Here is an 18,869-nt window from a genome sequence, read left to right as displayed (position 1 = left end):
CTTGGACTTTGGGAAACACTGATCAACATTTTTCAGCATTTTCTGACATTTTATAGACCAAACAACTAATCCATTAATCAGGAAAATAATCTACAGATTAATCGACAATGAAAATAATCTTGAGTTGCAGCCCTAGGCAATATAAATATATATCCAGCGGAAACAGCTGATCAGTCATGTAAGTTAAAATGTTCCTTAAGTCAGAACTCAACGTCGGCGAAGGCGTTTCCATATCCCATTTAGAGTATCAACTCTTTTTCGACAAAGGCAAAAAAAACACTTCAAGCGAGCAGAAAAACTTTTTTGCGCAAAATTATCAAAATTAAATTCATTTCCATACAGCTTTTCTAATGCGATACTTCAAAATACGCATTCAAAAAATAGGTTCACTGAAACACGGCTAGTATGTCAAATAAATGATGTAAGATTGGATTTCACATGTGACAAGGAAGGTGCCTAACTCAGACAAAGATCCACAGACGAACGCAGAGTGGAAACTCAAAGGTCCTTGTAAGAAATGTCTTAATGATAATAATAATAATAATAAGAGCACTTATCAAGATACTTACATTACAGAAAGGTGAGAAAAAGGGGCAAAGGTGAGTGATGACAACAGAAGAAAGAGCAGGTTAAACACAGAGCAGAGAGGAAGAGCAATCATTAATTGAATGTATGAACCTGGAGAAGGAGAGCAGAGCGGTGAGTAACAGAGAGAAAGACAAAAAGGGGTTACGAAGCGAGAGATAGAATAGTAACATTGACAGAAAAATATTATGGATGGAGAAAAAAAAGTGGGAAGAATAGAGAGAGAAGGAGTCAGACTAAAAGATCATAACAGCAAGGTGGCTGCAGATTAACACTGAACTGTTCTCACATCTGCAAACACACACAGCTACAGCATTTATCTGCACATCCATTCACACTACACTCACATTAAGTAGAGAAACAGAAGGACGAAACACGCGCACACACACACGCACGCAACAACCTGTCTCTATCTAAGCTCCACAGCAGCACCTACTGGTCATTCATTCAGAATCTACAGATCCTTCTGCTCTGAAATCTGTCTTATTAACACCCAACACATGTGCACACACACACACACACACACACACACACACACACTCTCTCACAGCATTCAGACCCACAGATATGTTGAACCCTCACATAAGAAATGCTATGTGTTGTGTACACACCTGCATATAAAAAAAAAAAATCCACACTCATTTAATTCACATTTACACTCGACAACACTTGGAACACGCGGGCTTCGGTGCACATTATGCATGCACATACGAACACGCGCTCCACGCCGAGAGTCCGGGTTGATTTATGAGTGTACGGCTCAGGTTTGCATGATTTATCCCGCTAAAGCTGCACTGTGCACCTGAGGGACTCAACTCTCTGCTACACGCACTGCACAGAGGCTTGTTAGTTAGGAAGCACTGGAGAGAAGTAGGTGTGTGTGTGTGTGTGTGTGTGTGTGTGTGTGTGTGTGTGTGTGTGTGTGTGTGTGTGCTTACATGGCCATGAAGAAGATTAGTTTTGCTGCATTATATGCTTACGGTGTAATCGTGTTTTTATTTTGCGTGTTTGTGCACACGCTTGTTCACTTTAAGTATGCTTTGAAATGCAGTGTATGCATATTACGTGTGTGTGTGTGTGCGTGTGTGTGTGTGTGTGTGGTTCTCTCTCTATCCTGTGGTGTGTTTATGTACCTGTGTATTTGTGAAAAAGTTTGTCTCTGTGTGACATATATATGTTTTACCAAACTAGCTGTGGAGTTAACATGTGTGTGTAAAGTATGAGCGGTTGTGTGTGAGTACGCTCACAGTGCACACATGCATACGTCAGCATTAGCATTCCTGCACAGGTATGGGGGTAGGTACGAGTGTGAGTGTGCTGACCTGCCTTCAGCATGTCTGTGTAACAACATCCCCAGTGAGTTGTGTGAAGCCTCCATCCCACCATGAAAGATATCTCAACACTCCACCAGCAGTCTAATGGCTGAGGACGCACAGCAGCATCACCAACACACACTGACACACACCAAGACTGTGATACACACACACACACAACACACACACACATACTGAATGCTAGCAGTGTGTACTGCAGGGTAAAAAAAAGTACAGTACAGTCTGACCTCCAGTTATCATCATTAAATGCACAAACCCAGTTTGATGAGAGCTGCACTTGAAAAGGTGTTAATGGAGAGAAAAAAAACATGTTATTCCCATTAAAGTTATTTATGAGTCATTCAAGTCCACCACTTTTAAAGGTTACGCTGCTTTAATCCTAAAAAATAAAAATAAAAACTCAAAAAGTCACTTTAATTTGTACCGGCACAGAAAGCATTGGATATTTGGGAAACATGTTTGTCACCAAGCTGGGTTCGCATTTTTGTTAAAGCCGCAGTAGGCAGTATATTTTTGGCATCATTGGGCAAAAATTCCATAACCTTTCAGCATATTGTAATTCAAGTGTTCTGAGAGAAAACTAGACTTCTGCTCCTCATCATGGCTCTGTTTTCAGGCTTTAGAAAATCTAGCCCGTGACGGGAGACTTTGACCAATCATGTGTCAAGTTCATGTGACCGGAACTTGGCGTTCCTTCACCAGATTTCACAATGGCTGCCGCGTCACAAACATTCTCATTTTACAGCTAAACCGTGCACTACAAGATGATTCTGAAAACATTTGAGGAGAGAAATAGGCATTACAGTAACATAATACTGATTCATATTTGATCAGCGCTGCCTAGTTTGACCGTTTGGTCGGAGTTCACGAGTGATTGACAGCCGGCTCTCATAGACAGCAGATGGACAGCAGACCTCAGATCAGCTCTGACTGCTTGTTTTCCTCCGGTCTGTGAAATCTTGCAGATGCCGTTAGGAGCACCGGAGGACACAGAGGAACATGATTTTTTTCAGTTTACCTGTTTCATGTACTACTGTCAGGATATAGCGACCGTTTTATAAAAATCATATTTGCTCCAATATCGCCTACTGCAGCTTTAAATCTCACTTGTCAATCAATCAGTGTGTTCATCGCTGTGACATTTGGTTCTTTGGGATGTTCAGTTGACAGTTCACGTATTTCATCAACAAACTCATCACTATCACCATCACCATCAAATGCATCACTTTCTATTGAGCATTAGAGACAGATATTGGCTTCAGATTCTGTCTGTTAGAGTTATCTACCTATTTATTTTTGTTTGAACTATTTAATTGTATTTCAAATTATTCCATAAAGCACTTTGGTTTTTAAATCTGCACCATTAATAAACTGTAACAGCAAATGTATCACATTTTGTCAATCAGCTATAGAATAAATCTGTGGTATACACATTTTGCAAAAGGCAATAAGTAAGTGTTGATACATGTATATGTATAAATGAAACTGCTGCATATCACTCTTTTAAAGGAGAGATTAGGCCTTCTACAACATAAATGTAAGAATGCAGTTGTGTTTCAGATTCTCGTTTGGTTTTGTTTCCATTTTTTAAATTCACATATGAAGCAGGGAAAATGTTGGACAAATTAATTACGTTATTAGATAAAGATCATAAAACATGGAACTGTCCTAACAGAAGCGTCTGAATTGACACAAAGCTTAAGATGGCGACGGCCAAAATGCCAAAATCGAGTCTTCAAAACCGTAATCCACAAAACCAATGGGTGACGTCACAGTGACTACATCCGCTTCTTATATACTGTATATACCTTAAAACCAAGTCGGAATCCTCAAACAGGCCTTTGAAGAAGTGAGGACTGGTCAAAACGTCCTCACTCTGAAGGTCTCAAACTCAAATGGTCCTCATGAAGATAAGACGTTTCCGGTGAAGACTGACGTAGACGGGGTACAGGCTCTCTGTGTGTGTGTGTGCGTGTGCGTGTGCGTGTGTGTGTGTGTATGTGTTGTGCATGAGGTTCAGCTGTCCACGCTCACACTGCAGGCGGCTCAGCAGCTTGTGACTTCTCTTCTTAATTGGTTGATTTGCAACCAAGTCTACGGCTGCCTGGATTTCTGACACATGCACACAGCTGACACACACAGCCAAAGTCATAAATGCATAAACACACACACACTCATGGTGCCACAAACATATAAACACACACACAATCAAACACACACACATATAAATGCATAAATGCCCTCATGACTCATGAATATACACACACACACAAACAGTGCAGTGCAGACGTGTGTTTTCTACGCAGCCTCAGCACCTCCAACCAGCTCTCATTAATACACACTCGACTGACAGCTCGCTGTTGCCATGGCGACCCCCTACCTGTTGCCAAAGGGGGGAGGGGGGGTGGCTGGGAGTTTAGGGGCTCGTGAGCGCAGCTCAAAACTATCGCAGTTCAATTTTCGCTGTGTGTCAGGGAGCTGCCGGCGCCGCTGCAGGCACGCACAATTACCCACTTGGGAACGGAGAATAGTTTCATTCATTTCAATGCGGTTCAATCTAGCACACTTCAGTGCAGAGCATTGCCCTGTTCTGTAGGTTTTGTTACGAGAGAAGCCGCCACTGTAGTAAAATAGGCCTACTTGATTATATGACTCTCTATTCTAATTCTCCTCTTCTGTTCCGTGTTATTCATTCGGAAGATAAGATGGAACTAACTTGAGGAAATTGTTAATTCATCATTCCAAGCTGCTCTATTCTAATTAAATCACTGCATATTCTATTCTGGCTATGCTATTTTTCATTCCCATACCGTTCTATTTTACACCCTAACAAAGGTTTAATATACGTCTCTCTAGGCTACTTGTGTCGTAGCAGAAGTCTTTTTGGTTCTGTAATGAACTGCAGAGCAGGTTCAGAACGTATACAGAGGCTGTATGGCCATTAAAGATGCATGAAACGCCCCCAAATGAGCTCCATTAACAGAACTTACTGCAGATCATCTGTTTTCATTTGCTCCTTATTTAACTTTCAAAGTGCAACCTTTGTTCCCAGGATGCGTTTGCTGCTTCTGTCTCCAGAATCTGTACATTTTACTGCTTTTTATCCCAAATCGTAACTTTAAACTCCGAGTCAAACATTTTTCATAACGCCAAGACAATTCGTCGATTAATCGATTAGTTAATCAACAGAAAATGAACCAGCACCTATATTTTGACAATTGATATCGAATCGAAGTATTCAGAAATGGACTACACTTACTATACACTTTCTTAAATGTGACTATTTTCTGGCTTTGAGTCCTCTATAATAGTACACGAAAGATATTTGGGGTTTTGGAGTGACCTCGCTTCGGGCTATAGGAAATTGCGATGGGCATTTTTTTACTATTTTTTGACATTTTATAGACCAAATTATTAGGGCTGACCTGATTTGCTTCGAAGCTTCAACCGTTGCCATGGTAATCAACCTTGAAATCACTATTTAAATGCTTTGTTTTTTATATAAATGTAATAATAATGTATAAATCCCCAAATAGCCCATGAAATAAGGAATAATCCCACAATTGTGTGTAGGTGTATAATGTATATTATGTGTATTATGTGTAAAGGTGCGTGTGTGTACAGCAGCGCGGCAGCGGTACTCTACCGATCTTCGAATACCTTTGAATATTTATCACTGAAGCTTCGAAGCACAAACAATGGTATTCGGGACAGCTCTACAAATGATTAATCTATTAATCCAGAAGACAACCGGTAGATTGATCGCCAAGCAGAATAATTGTTACAGTCCTAATTTCTTATTCACTAATCTGGATCAGTGCAAGTAACCAGATGGTTTGTTACACGGAAGCATCTGAGAAGCCGACATTGGAGACCGTTTGGAAAAGGGCGGGCACTTTAAAACAATACTCGGCAGGTGATCGGATGAAACATCTGTCAATCAAACACCTGCCAAAGCCAGTCAGGAGAAGAGTGAAAAGATCTTTTCCATTGAGAAAAGCCTTCAATAGCGTTCTTTGCTCTTCTTTCAATGAAGAAATACTCTCCAGGTCTGATAAAACTGATGCGATTGCAGCATCTATGCTAACCTCTTCACCTCACGCACACCTAAGCCACACCCGTAGCTGCCAGTAGCTCCTCGCAAGACGCCGATTGGTCCGTGATCTGGCTCGCCGGCCACAAACGCATCACTAAAAGCCTGTCGAGATGGAATTTCGTGATATCCGATCCCACAATTCTCTGTGATCTTGTGACAGCGCAAGAATCCAGCTGCCGTGGAAGGTTAACAGTGAAAGTGTTTCGACACATATGCTACACACCGTTGTGTTATAATAAAGTTGTGCATTTCAAACAGGATGTTGCAACAGTTGGTATCCATTACTGTGAGATTAAGAGATCAGATTTTTCTCCTCCAGACATGTATTGTCATCACAAAATCACAGAAATCAGAGTGGGATTAGATTTGGAGTATTTCTATTACAAAACATGAATAAAGCGTCTCCTTTGGCTGGTTGCGTATTCAACTCTGTTCCAACTAAATGAAATACAGTGACGAGTCGGGTTATTTGACCATCACGACATCAGACTAACATCGAGGAGAGTAATCAAATTCAAAACGTATTAAAACAACGATGGCAGTCTACAGTGGATACTAACAGACTTATGCTTCTAACAAAAGTGATTTTTTTTTTCTTAATTCTGGTGTATCTCAACAATTCTGAAAAATTTGATTATCAAGTCTGGAACAGAAAGCTTTTCTCATCACAGCAGAGAGAGATTACAACATCCTTCCTGGAACAAAGTGCAGTAAGCTAAGTGGAGCTTAAATCAACGGGACATAAAACAGTGACAGCGAGCAGAGAGAGTACACAAGACATTGGCCAACAACAGCGCATGAGAACTCAAACTACAGTGTGTGTGTTGTGTGTGTGTGTGTGTGTGTGTGTGTGTGTGTGTGTGTGTGTGTGTGTGTGTGTGTGTGTGTCATTGACAAGAAAAAATACAATGATGTAACTTGGGTTCAGACCGACTGGGTCATTTTCTGTGTCGCTACATATATGCAAATACTCACACCTGTACACTTATGGATCAATAATACACAGCATGACACTCAGAGACGCAGCATTAAATAAGCACGCATCCACGCACGCACACACGCACACAGACACACACCACAAGGCCACACAGATTGATGTAGCTGTTCAAGTCACAGTGAGGGCTTTCAGCAGAACAAGTGGATGGTGGGGGACATGTGTGTCCGAGTGTGTACGTGTGTCCGAGTGTGTGCGTTGAGGAGGGCAGATGGCCTTCAGCAGGTCATTAATACCAACTACACCATCCTGCAGTGACCTCTACCACTTAACCCCCTTCATAATACTAAAACCTGCTGTAAGACGGATGAGGAAAACGGCGCAGCTTCCCTCCGAGAGACGGCGAGAACTCGTTTAACACGCTTAACCCTTCGGAGGAAGAAACTGTTTACCAAAAAACTCACATAAGAACAAAAGTAGAAACAAGTTTGAGTTGGATGGCACTTAGTAGAGTCACTAAGTGCCTACGATGACAAATCAAAATCTGAGTATACTGTAAATTTGCATGTTTAAAACTGTACTTTAAAAGCTGAAGTCGTGCTGAGCGTTATAGGAGACTTCAAAGAATCAGCACCATGAAAACCAACTGATATGTCACTAAAGCTACACTTTAAAGGTATAATATGTAAAGTTTTCTGCAATAAAATGTCATTTTTTATATATTTTCTTGAGTTGTGCACTTACATAATCCCAAATGTTTCCGACAATTTTCAAACAAAGACAAATCCGTGATTTAATCACGGCCCGTTTCATTTGGTCACCAGTCATGCGTCAGTGTTATGGTTGTCTGCCAGAAGCTGTCATGAATTTACTTTTTATCCACTTTTAAAGCCACATTTTTATGATAAACTTTTTAGATCTTGGTGGTTTTTAACTCTATATTTTAACCTGATGAAGGATTTCAGTCATCGGATGTTTAGATCTGAAGGTTATCAGAGAAACAAGCCGAGCAAACGGTAGCAGCAGCTTGGCTCCCAGCCCCTCCGGGATGTCCTGTGTCATCCAAACAGCGTCGGTGAAAAGCTGATTTTTCATGTTTTTTAACTGCTGTATTCAGAGTTTTTTATGGGTTTTAATCACCAGGTCCGTTTGTTTTGAAGAGGAGGAGACCTCTGCAGTTAATACCTCCTGAACAATGAAAACTGAAGGACTCCTGACTGGAAGAAACTGAGGCCAATGACGGCAGTGGTGGTGAAGACAACAACCTCCCATGATCACACGCTACTTTACCACGTCAGCAAACTACATCATTTGTTATTGCTTTGAATGAGACACCACACCCCTAGCAGAAAATGACATATTGTGCGTTTAACACAAAGACTGAAGGCTTGAGCCGGCCGGCCGCCAACACGTATCTACATCCTGAGCCAGCATAAGACTAAATATCTAGTAGGAAATCTGTATTTGTAAACAGGCAGAAAGACAAACAAAACTAATTTGCTAACCATTTTCACACCACTGTGAATCAAATAAAACTGTTTTGGCATGTGGTTGAATACAACAAAAAAAATATGTCTGATGACAAAACTGCAACTGGCACTGTAAAATTGCGCTTTGCTTTGCACCATGTGTTTTCAGTTCATGGCATTTTGCTTGTGAAAGAAGAAAAATAAGTGAAACGGAACGAAATAAATGAAATCAGTTCGTCTAGACTGATTGCTGCTCAACATGCAGAATCAGCCAAGTGCTCATTGTTAAGGGCCGAGTAGTGCCATCTGTGCTGGACACGCCGTTAAAAACTACAGGTGATGGTCAGAAACACATGCAGCTCAAAACATATCTACATCAGCCTGCACATGTTCAACTTCAGATTATTATCTCGACAGCAATGCAGATGTCTTACCACACCCCACACGTCAGCCAAACAAAACCAACAGCCCATAAAAAGATAAGATAACGGCCGGTCTGTGAGTGTGCACGTACGCTCTTTTACACAACATGTTTATTTATAACGTATCACTGATATCATGAAAGGGAAATTTATTTGTAATACAACCTATGCAAAGACCAACTATGAACTGAATGATGCAAAAGGGTCATGATATGTTTTCATATTTCATGATCATATTCTAAAACGTTAGCGTGCATGACCCCGCTGGGAACCGAGCCCCCTAGCCCTGGCAACCTTCTACACATATCCACCGTTAAACAGGACCATATGTACTGTATATTATTTACTGTATCAACATTATGTTATTTCTCCTTATGTGTCATTGCTGATTTATGGTGGACATTCCTCACTTTTTAACCTCCACGCTGAGGGCCGGGGGAGTGATAGAACTGGGTCGGGCTCTGGACTGGATCTTGGCCACTCAGACGGGCTTACGCAGAGCTTAGGGCTGACGGACCGTGGCGGGGTGAGACTGGCTGTAAATCTCTGAACGCGGGATAGTTGACGGTACCAGGTGTTCAGACATATAACGGAGAGATGCAGCGTGTGTGAATGTAATATCGTCATCCATCCATGCTTTCTGTTGTGTCTTTAATGGGAGGTGTTTTTCTTTTTTATTGTACCCACATTTCACAAACTTTCTACAAACCTCTAGGTCTAGGGTTGGCATGTAATTACCAGGTGCTTAGCCACATTTTGAATGCTGGTGCTCTGGCCAATTTTGTGGTGAAAAACAAGAGTGCGGTGGTACTGAAAGCATCCTCCACACAGCAAGAAGTGCGTCCAATTTGTCTGCCCTGCAGTGCACTCGTGTATACACAGGTACTGAGCATGGTCCTCCTACCTGTTCCTGTCTCTCCAGCCAGCGATCCACCATGGGGTGATTGGCGCTGAGTGATGAGCGGGCCGTCTCTCTCTGAAACTCTCTCTGATTGGCCCACGTCCCTGCATCCCGCGGCAGACTGCGGTACGTGTCCATACCTTTACCCTGCAAAGACACGGGAAAACAAAGGGGTTTAATGAGTGCTGAAACACTGACTGATACGTTCAGGAAATGCTTTTTCCAAAACAGTAGAGCTGCCAAGTTCACATTACACAACTTTCAAAGTGGTCAGATGGCAGTTCTGTTTACACTACACACAAGCCGTTGTGGTTTTCACACTACATGACTGACCGGCGACAGGACGTCACACACTACAAGATCTTTCACCGGGATGGGTCCCCGCCGAGGTCTCCAAACTACGTTTAGTCAGGAAACCACGCGAGAAATACACGGTAAATGACGTGATACCATGCGCGACACACATTGCTGATGTTATTGTTGGTCTATGTGTTTCCAAAATAGCCGGTTTCCCCACTCTTTTTTTGATCCTCTAGGTGCAACAACAGCTTCCTGTTGTTGCAGGCAACCCCTCCTCCCCCCAGGTTTCCCCCTTAACCCCTGTCCTGCGCTCTCATTGGCTGTAGCTCGTGGCCGGAGTCCCCAACTGGTCCAGATATTTAGCATGCAAGATATTTAGAATGTGTCTGCGAGGCGTCAGCGAGCCTTTCGGCTCATATCTTCGAGCAGCTCACAGATGACGCTCAAACGCCAATGTGCGAGCGGCGAGCCAACACTGATTTGCCTCTGATCTGGTGCTTTTGTCGGGGAGCTCCAAAAACTGTCATGGAGCAGAAAATCCGGGCTGAAATCATATAGTGTGAACTAGGCATTAGTCGATTAGTCGATTAATGCCTAGGTCATAGTCAACAAAAAATTCTTAAGTCAATTAGTCTGTTTGTTTTTTTAAATTATTTTTCATGCTGAATGACTTGTTTCCCAGAAACTTGTGAGCACATCTCCGGTGAACACCAGATTTAAAGTGGTGCTTTTGTGTGATTCTTTGTGGAGAAACTCGGTTTTACAGATCTGTCGATTACATCAACTAATCGATCAGTCGACAAAATCACATGTGTTGAGCTTCGGTTATACTTTCCGCAAGGACAGCTGCAGGGACATGAGCTGATGTGGAATTGTGATGAAGAAATGTTTGGATCTTTTATACGCTGTGTGAGTTTCTCCTCGCGGCAAACAGACATTCTCAAAGCTCCGCAAAGTTCTCAATTTTCTCCGCCGCGTGTCTGCATAATAGTTGAAAAAATAGGATGTGCGCGGACAGGCGAAAACCTGCCGAATGGAACCCGCACCAAGGGCCGTATCTGATGGTGTGATGTCACTGTGGCCATGCGGACACTCGCGACACGAATGCGGCAAACAGCAGCCCTACAAAACAGATCTAAAAAAAGCCCTCGGTACCTCTGTATAAATAAAACACTGGCGTGCCACATGTAGTTGCATGTGTACCGTTTCCTCCGTCAAAAACGAATCATTCTGAATAAGCCACCCACCTTCCTCTCGAGGCTGTTGGTGCCAGAGTTGTGGCGAGCTTTCAGGAAGCCAGCGGTGGTGGACCAGCGGGTCGGGTTCTTCCTCGACGGCGGCTCTTCCGTTTGGACCCGCGGCTCGCCGCCGTTGAACGGCCCGTTGATGGTCATCAGCGCGGGGTCGCTGCTGCGCCGGACGTGGAGGGGCATATCTGAGAGACAGGAAGGAAAGACAGCAAGGGAGTTAGAACAATATTTTAAGAACAGTTTTAAGAAAGAAATGTAAGGAATCGTGTTTCCCTTACCCTGGGCTATAATATATATATGGAAATAATATCACTGCAACTGTAGGAAAGTGCCTTATTGGCAATTTATGTACAGAAAACCATACGCCGTGCTGCAGTCGATAAAACTCAAGACAAATATTTAATATTCTGTTCGGGGATGATTGATGTAAATAGGCTGAAACAAATTGTGTTCCTCAAACATTGTGGGCTAATAAAGGCAATTAATCACTGAGAATCCATTATCATCCCATTATGGAATAATCTGATTTGTCACTAAAAGTCTAATCAGGCAGCTCTAGCTTCTATGTTACTGCCAGTGTATCACAGAGCAGCAGACAGTGCGTGGGAACAACAATATATGAGGAAGAGCCTATTGAGAAACACCAGCGTGAGTGGACGCCTTCCATTAAAACTCTTCACTCTGTTTAAGAGTTGCAGCGCGTGGGAAGTGGGCCAAGGTCCAAATAACAACTCCAACGAGGGCAGAGCGCGCACAAAAACACCACAGCCTGCGCTTGTTGTACACATGACACAATGTTATGACGTTACAAATCTCTCACTTTCAGACCTCTCCAAAAAAATCCCACGGACCGATCTGATTGGCTGAAATGCACCCAGCGGACCACACAAGAGAACAATCGTTTAAAAAAGCTGGAGCGTCTTCTTCAGATGACAAAGCCAAGAGTCATGTTCCCATGTTCTCTTCCAGGATGTTCTCTTAGTTATTTCAATTTGTGTGTATTGTGACTAAGTGCGTGGCAAGATTAAGTATGTCCGTCTGCTTGTGTGTGTTTGTGTGTGTGTGTCCCTGTTTATGTGTCTATGCTCTAGGATGAACTAATGAGGTTGAAGGTCAGTGTGTGTGTGTGTGTCTGAACACTTGATATGATTGTTTAGAGGTATGTGCATTTATGTAAACTGAAGTGGCTCTCTGTATGTGTGTGTGTGTGTGTGTGTGTGTGTGTGTGTGTGTGTGTGAAAAGTTATCTGTGTGTGTAAGAACGTGTGTATCTTGGGAACAAACACAAGCAAACGTGTTTGTATTTGGATATTTCTGAGCCAACAGCGACAGTATTTGTTGAGAATCTGGAAATGTGTGTGTGTGTGTGTGTGTGTGTGTGTGTGTGTGTGTGTGTGTGTGTATACACCCGTGGCTGACTGGTGTGTTGTTGGGTCACCCGGGGCGTGGGACCTAAGCTGCTCTGAGCTGTGGGAGGCTGCGGCGCTCTGGGAGATGGAGTTCAGGAGGGGGGCAGAGCGCAGGCTGTACTGACAAGTAGTCTCAACACCACCCAAACTACAACTCCCAGGAGGCATTAGGACACCTCTTCAGCTGAGCAACAGCAATGAGTACTGTGTACCAATCCAACACCATATGCTAACTATCAACTCAACACTGTGAACTGATCACCGTAGTATACAGTTTACGGCCGTGGTTGTGGGAAATGCTTGTTTCTGATTGGCTTGCACACATCTTCTCGTATTCCTTTGTTTCCTTTGGTGAGCGGCCACGGCATGGGCACTCTGGGGCCACGATCACACCGACACATGTAGCTACAGGCGCGGCCGCTTCAAAAATGCCTTGGCGAAGTGCATCAGGCAAAACAGCGTGGTGCGCCCGTGGTGCGGGGCTGCGTGCACAACCAGGTGATCAAATGAGATGAACGTGGAAATGAAATGGATTCAAGCGGACGTCAAGGTCTTGCCGTTGCCGTGCTATCGATTTATATAGTTCATCATAATTAAATACTGCCAACATTAATCTTTCATCTGCATTTGCCACTGTCCCACTGTTCCTACCACATCTACCGACATCAGAACAGGAAGGAAACAGTGAAGTAGTAAAGTCGCCTCTTGCTTGATTTGATTGGCTGAGCATCTAAAACACGCTAGAAAGACACAACGTGTGGCGCAGGAGAGGAGCGCACGCCAGGCGCACCGTACCACAGGAAAACAATGCTTCTGCTGGTGACGTGTTTCTAGCGACACGTCTCGTTGTGATCGGGGCCTACGGTGTCCTGATATATAAAATAACCCACTCTAACTCTCTCTGCCTATCTGTTATTTCTGTATATCAGAACACCCCACCATCTGTTTACTTTGCTGTCATTAAAACTGATTACACTAAAAATACACTAACAAATTAAGCAAACTTAGTATGCATACTGACCTTTTTGAATATACAAAATGTACATTTTTTTCCCAATGTGAACACACTACATACAACACATTAAGAATGACTCTGTAGTGTGAAACAGTAAGCACACTTCGCTGTGGTTGTCCTTCATGGATTTACTCTGCATCTGTTATTAATACTGCAGAGACTTTTGTTAATTTTAAACACTAAATGCAACAGTCTCATTGTCATGCTCTCTGTAAATCCGCCTCTAGAGGAATGAAGATGTAGTTAATAATTCAGAACAGTTTTAGCCTTCAAATATGAACTATGAAAAACAATAATCGACAGCACAAAATAAATTGAAATGGGATCAGAGACTGCATTGCTATATTTTAGAGAGAAACAACTAAACTATGAAATTCAAGTATGACTTTTAATAATAATTAGTTGCATTTTGGAAATGAACTTTTCAAATTGGCATCTGAAAGCCTCCCATGTTCACAACAGTGGCACCGTCCTTTCATCCGCATTTCCACATCTGCAGAGGTTTACAGTTTAACAAAGCAAAGAAATTAACATTAATCCATTTGTGAATTTCAGCACAACTCTCCGTCTAATAAGCTTCATCGCTTCTCTTTTGAGTTTGTGGGGCAGAACAAGAAATCTGGCAAAGACCCACAGAGTCCAGCGCCTCTCATCTCATCCAACATAGATCAGTGATTGAAAGCTATTCTCATTAGACACTAAAAAAAAAAAAAAAAAAACTATAATCAAATTCCTTCTCTTCCATGACAGACATTTCTCTTAAAACCCAATAAAATCCAGCTGATGAGACTCAGTGTCGTCAATTAAACTGGGTTAGAATTTATTATGGAGACGGTTAAATTGGACGTAACTGGCAGGTGTGATTATGCCCGAGATTTCCATTTCTTATGCATATTCACATTCAGCATCTCACCCAGAAATCCAATTAGGAGTGGAGTGACCTCCCTCACACTGTGCACGTGTGTGTGTGTGTGTGTGTGTGTGTGTGTGTGTGTGTGTGTGTGTGTGTGTGTGTATGTGTGTGTGTGTGTGTAAGATGGAGTAGAGACAGAATTGGACATTTTGGTGGCTGCTGTGTCAATCATTGCCAGTTCACAGGTCATTAGTGGATAAGCCATCCTCCAACCAGTGGGGGATTTTTAGTGCTATAATAAGAGATGCTAATTAAAAAAATAGTTTGTTTTTAACTTTAATGTGTTCACTGGTGTGTGTGAGTGGTGCTGAGTGTTAATGTGTACATGTGTCTGGAGAGGAGAAACAAATAAAAAGGTTGGGGTATTTGTGTATTTCTTAAAGTTCTGAGAATGACGCTTAAGGATGCTCTAAAAAAGCAATTTAGGAGTTACTAGAATTACCACCTTGTGGCTGTATTTTTTATTTGTATTTAACCTTAAGGCAAGTCATTAAAAACAAATTCTTATTTACAATGGCAGCCTGGCAAAAGGAAACACAAATCTGTTTTAGCTCCACTAATTTCTTTAATGCATTAACGCATCTTGCGATATTTAGGTTGTAGCGGACTCAGTTTCAAAGCTGTAGTGAAGATACTGATATCACATGAAACTAAAAAACCTAATGAATCCATTGGTACCAACCATGTCATACTAGCTTGTCGCGAAGGAGGTTAAATCACGCTCCAAACGTACGCTAAATTTTGGCGAGAAAAAAACTGGCATGGCCATTTTCAAAGGGGTTCCTTCACCTGAAAATGGGTTCTATGGGTACCCACGTGTCTCCCCTTTACATGCCTTGAAATGCCCACTTTATGATGAAGTCATAGTCAAGTCAGCACACTGACACACTGACAGCTGTTGTTGCCTGTTGGGCAGCAGTTTGCCATGTTATGATTTGAGCATATTTTTTATGCTAAATGCAGTACCTGTGAGGGTTTCTGGACAATATCTGTCATTGTTTTGTGTTGTTAATTGATTTACAATAATATATATTTGTATACATTTGCATAAAGCATCACATTTGCCCACTCCCATATGGATAAGAGCATTAAATACTTGACAAATCTCCCTTTAAGGTACATTTTGAACAGATACAAAAATGTGTGATTAATTTGCGATTAACTATAGACAATCATGCGATTAATCGCGATTAAATATTTGAATGGATTGACAGCAGCACACATCCAAACATTTCCAACACACCCATTACTGGCATACAATCACGACATGCAGCAAAACATGCAGACAAGCACACAAGCATTCGGTGAGTAGCAGACAACAGCATCAGGCTGTACAACAGCATATACTGTACAAGCAGTAAGACACACATGCAAAACTAAACTGCAGCAGCCAGATGACAGAAACATGCATGGGACAACAGTGAGCAGCAGACAGACAAAGCTCAGGGAATATTAGTGGGTCGGGAGTGAAACAGCTGCATGTTTCAGCCAGAATGTCCATAATAGAGTTTTTGAAAGCGGACTTGGGAATAAAGTTGTCCAAATTTCTGTGTTTCCTTGCAGATCGTTCCAGTCGTTAGCTACAGCAGACCGGAATGAAGACAGACCAAATACAGTATTTGTTTTGAGAACTTTCAACAGGATAGGGTGAGCAGAACGGGTGTTGTACTGTAGGCATCACAGTAGCAGTTTACATCCGCCTCTGTCCAAAATGTCCTCACTTATCATTTGGTCCTGTTAGAAAGGTGTGTCAAATTGTTATCAGTAGCATATAAATTCTTAAGTTATGGCCAAAAGTGACCTTTGATCATCAAATTCAAAAAAAGATCATCCTTGAGTCCAAGTGGACGTTTGTGCCAAATTTGAAGAAATTCTCCTCCAGGCGTTCCTGAGATGTCGCGTTCACGAGAATGGGACGGACAGAGGAACGGGCAACACGTAAACATAATGCCTCCGGCCACGTCTCACGCCGGCGCGGAGGCATAAAAACATTCTTTGTTAAAAGACATATGTTGATGAAAAGAATGCAGGGAAACTCACTTGAATGAAGTGAGAGCGGTATGTGAGAGCGGTATGTGAGGCGGCAGGTATGACAGCGAATCTCCATCAGCTGATAACCAGACAGCAGCAGGTAGTAGAGATGCTGTGGTTAACTTTATTTCATCTTTCGACAGTTTTTAAGAGACAGTACCGTACAGTACCTCTTCCATTGGATTCAACCACTACACCCCTCATGTCAAATATGTGCTATCTAGTATATATATTGTGTACATTCTCTAAAATGATTTACATCTCAGTTACAGTTTGGTTTCATTTACCGAGGTTCAGTGATATGGAACGCTCTGCCATCTCATGTTTTAAATCAGTCACCAGAACAATTAAAGAAAGCTGTTAAAGGTTTGTGTTCATCTCCCCAGTGTTTTCCTTATGGATTATCTCTGTAAAATTGCTTACTAATAATGACTTTTTATTGATGATATATGAATGTGAATCTTCATTCCATTTAACTTTGTCTTTGGAATGTATACGGATGTTTGCTAGTGTGTGTAATCTTATCTTTTTTTCTCCCTTCTCTCTCTCTCTCTCTTTTACCATCCTTTTTAATAATTTATTCTCGTTTTAAAATTGATTAAGGTAGGCATTGGAGAGTGTCCTCATCAAGCCCCACCGTGGGGTTTTTGCACCTCTCCATCATATTTGTTGTAGTTTATGTAATCTCTACTTGAACCTTTTTATATGTGTAAACAAATAAAATCTAAATCTATGTTCTCAGAAGAACAGCAGATCAGATACGGGACTTTAGACTTTAGAGAGAAAAATAATCTTTAATAAGTTATTTAGCAACAGCATATTCTATTTTTCAAGTGAATTTTACTTGTGTGAAATCTTGTAGCAATCAATACGTGAAATTCACAACAAGCATCCTCCAACCATGTGAAGAGGGAAGAAATTACAGAAAATTGGCCAAAAAACTAAAGCATGGGGAAAGTCTGCTGCTGGTTAAATAGCTACATCAGATAAAACCTATAATAAGGAGAATTTAGTGCAGACAAAAGACGCATGGAAAGAGACTGCTGACAAAACTGATGCCAGCTACAAATGACCCTATTCTGAATAAGACGTATTGATTTAGATAACAAATTGTTGATCATGACTAAACCTGTTCTACGCAGTCTTTCAAAAGTCTCATAAGGACGTTTCATTCTTGAACGTCTCCATCTGGGAGCCCAACAGGCTACTCCTCACCAACTTAAGAGACCTCCTGAGCTCTCTTACACACAAGTATTTTTTAAATCAAAAGATATAGAAATAGTTTTATTCCTTAGTTTGCAGGTAGGAGTAAAAGGGAAGGATTTTTACTTCAAGCAGTTGGATAAATACAGACACAGAGGGACGGAAGGAAGAGAAGGAAGTGAAAGGAAGTGAGAGTATGTGTTTGTCCCTGTGTGTATATCTGTGTGTGCGATGTTTGTTTACTCGTGGTTGTGTGGAAACGTTTTTTTTTTTGCTTGATCCAAATTGACAAATCACCTACAAGAGTCAGTTTCCCATCCAAACCCACAGTAATTACAGTAGAAGAAGCGACTTGGCCGGCAAAACTGCAGAGGTGGACGGGCTCAGCGTCACATTTGATTTAGGAGGCAGCGAATAGAACCAATTAGCCACTTTGGCCGGGGATCAAACGGCTATCTGCGCCTGAAAAAAAAGGCCCTCCTGTCCAATTAACAGAATTTATGGACAGGGCGAAGGTACCGCTGGGCTGTGATAAGGTAATTTGTTGGGTTTGCTGTATACTGCGGCAGTTGCTGATGTTTGACGCTAATGAGGATGACAGATTTGTAATTTAGGAGGAGTGTAAGAGGAGTCGACTCAATTATTAATCATCTGTTAAAGTAAATGTTTTAGTTCCTGATCGTATCTTTAGATAGCGGTGCCTCTGTTCAATTAATGAATACATCTACAAATCACCCAGTAGTTTTCAATCCAACCGCATGTATCCCTGATTTCTTTTTTTTTTTCTCCCTCCAGTGTTGAGACTTACTGGTGCGCAGGGCGGAGGGCGTGACCTCGATCTCGCTGGCAGCCTGGTAGGGCTGGAAGGCCGAGGCTCCGCTGCCGGCGCTGAGGTCTGCAGCAAACAGGTCGGGGCTCTGGGTCCCCGTGGAGCTGGCGCTGGTACCGTCGCCTCCATGATGGGGCTCCTGTTCATCGTACACTGCTATCAACTGGAGGAGAAGGAG

General features: G+C 42.2%; 1 protein-coding gene across 7 annotated transcripts in view; it reads right to left on the bottom strand.

Moving 5' to 3' along the window:
- The window catches only part of pard3ab (par-3 family cell polarity regulator alpha, b), a 336,764-nt gene that overhangs the window by 194,133 nt on the left and 123,762 nt on the right, over window positions 1-18,869 (bottom strand). For all 7 annotated transcript variants that reach the window (XR_012595967.1, XM_074652318.1, XM_074652320.1 and 4 more), the window contains 3 exons: window positions 18,671-18,854; window positions 11,289-11,476; window positions 9,745-9,888 (listed from right to left, as the gene is read on the bottom strand). Coding sequence is in view for 6 of the 7 variants with exons in the window: in XM_074652318.1 (XP_074508419.1) it covers window positions 9,745-9,888; window positions 11,289-11,476; window positions 18,671-18,854 (516 nt within the window). In the remaining variant the exon portion in view is untranslated. The remainder of the gene's footprint in view (window positions 1-9,744; window positions 9,889-11,288; window positions 11,477-18,670; window positions 18,855-18,869) is intronic.

This window comes from Sebastes fasciatus, chromosome 11 (genome assembly GCF_043250625.1).
Source record: "Sebastes fasciatus isolate fSebFas1 chromosome 11, fSebFas1.pri, whole genome shotgun sequence".
Taxonomy (NCBI): Eukaryota; Metazoa; Chordata; class Actinopteri; order Perciformes; family Sebastidae; genus Sebastes; species Sebastes fasciatus.
This window is presented reverse-complemented; position numbering and strand designations above follow the sequence as displayed.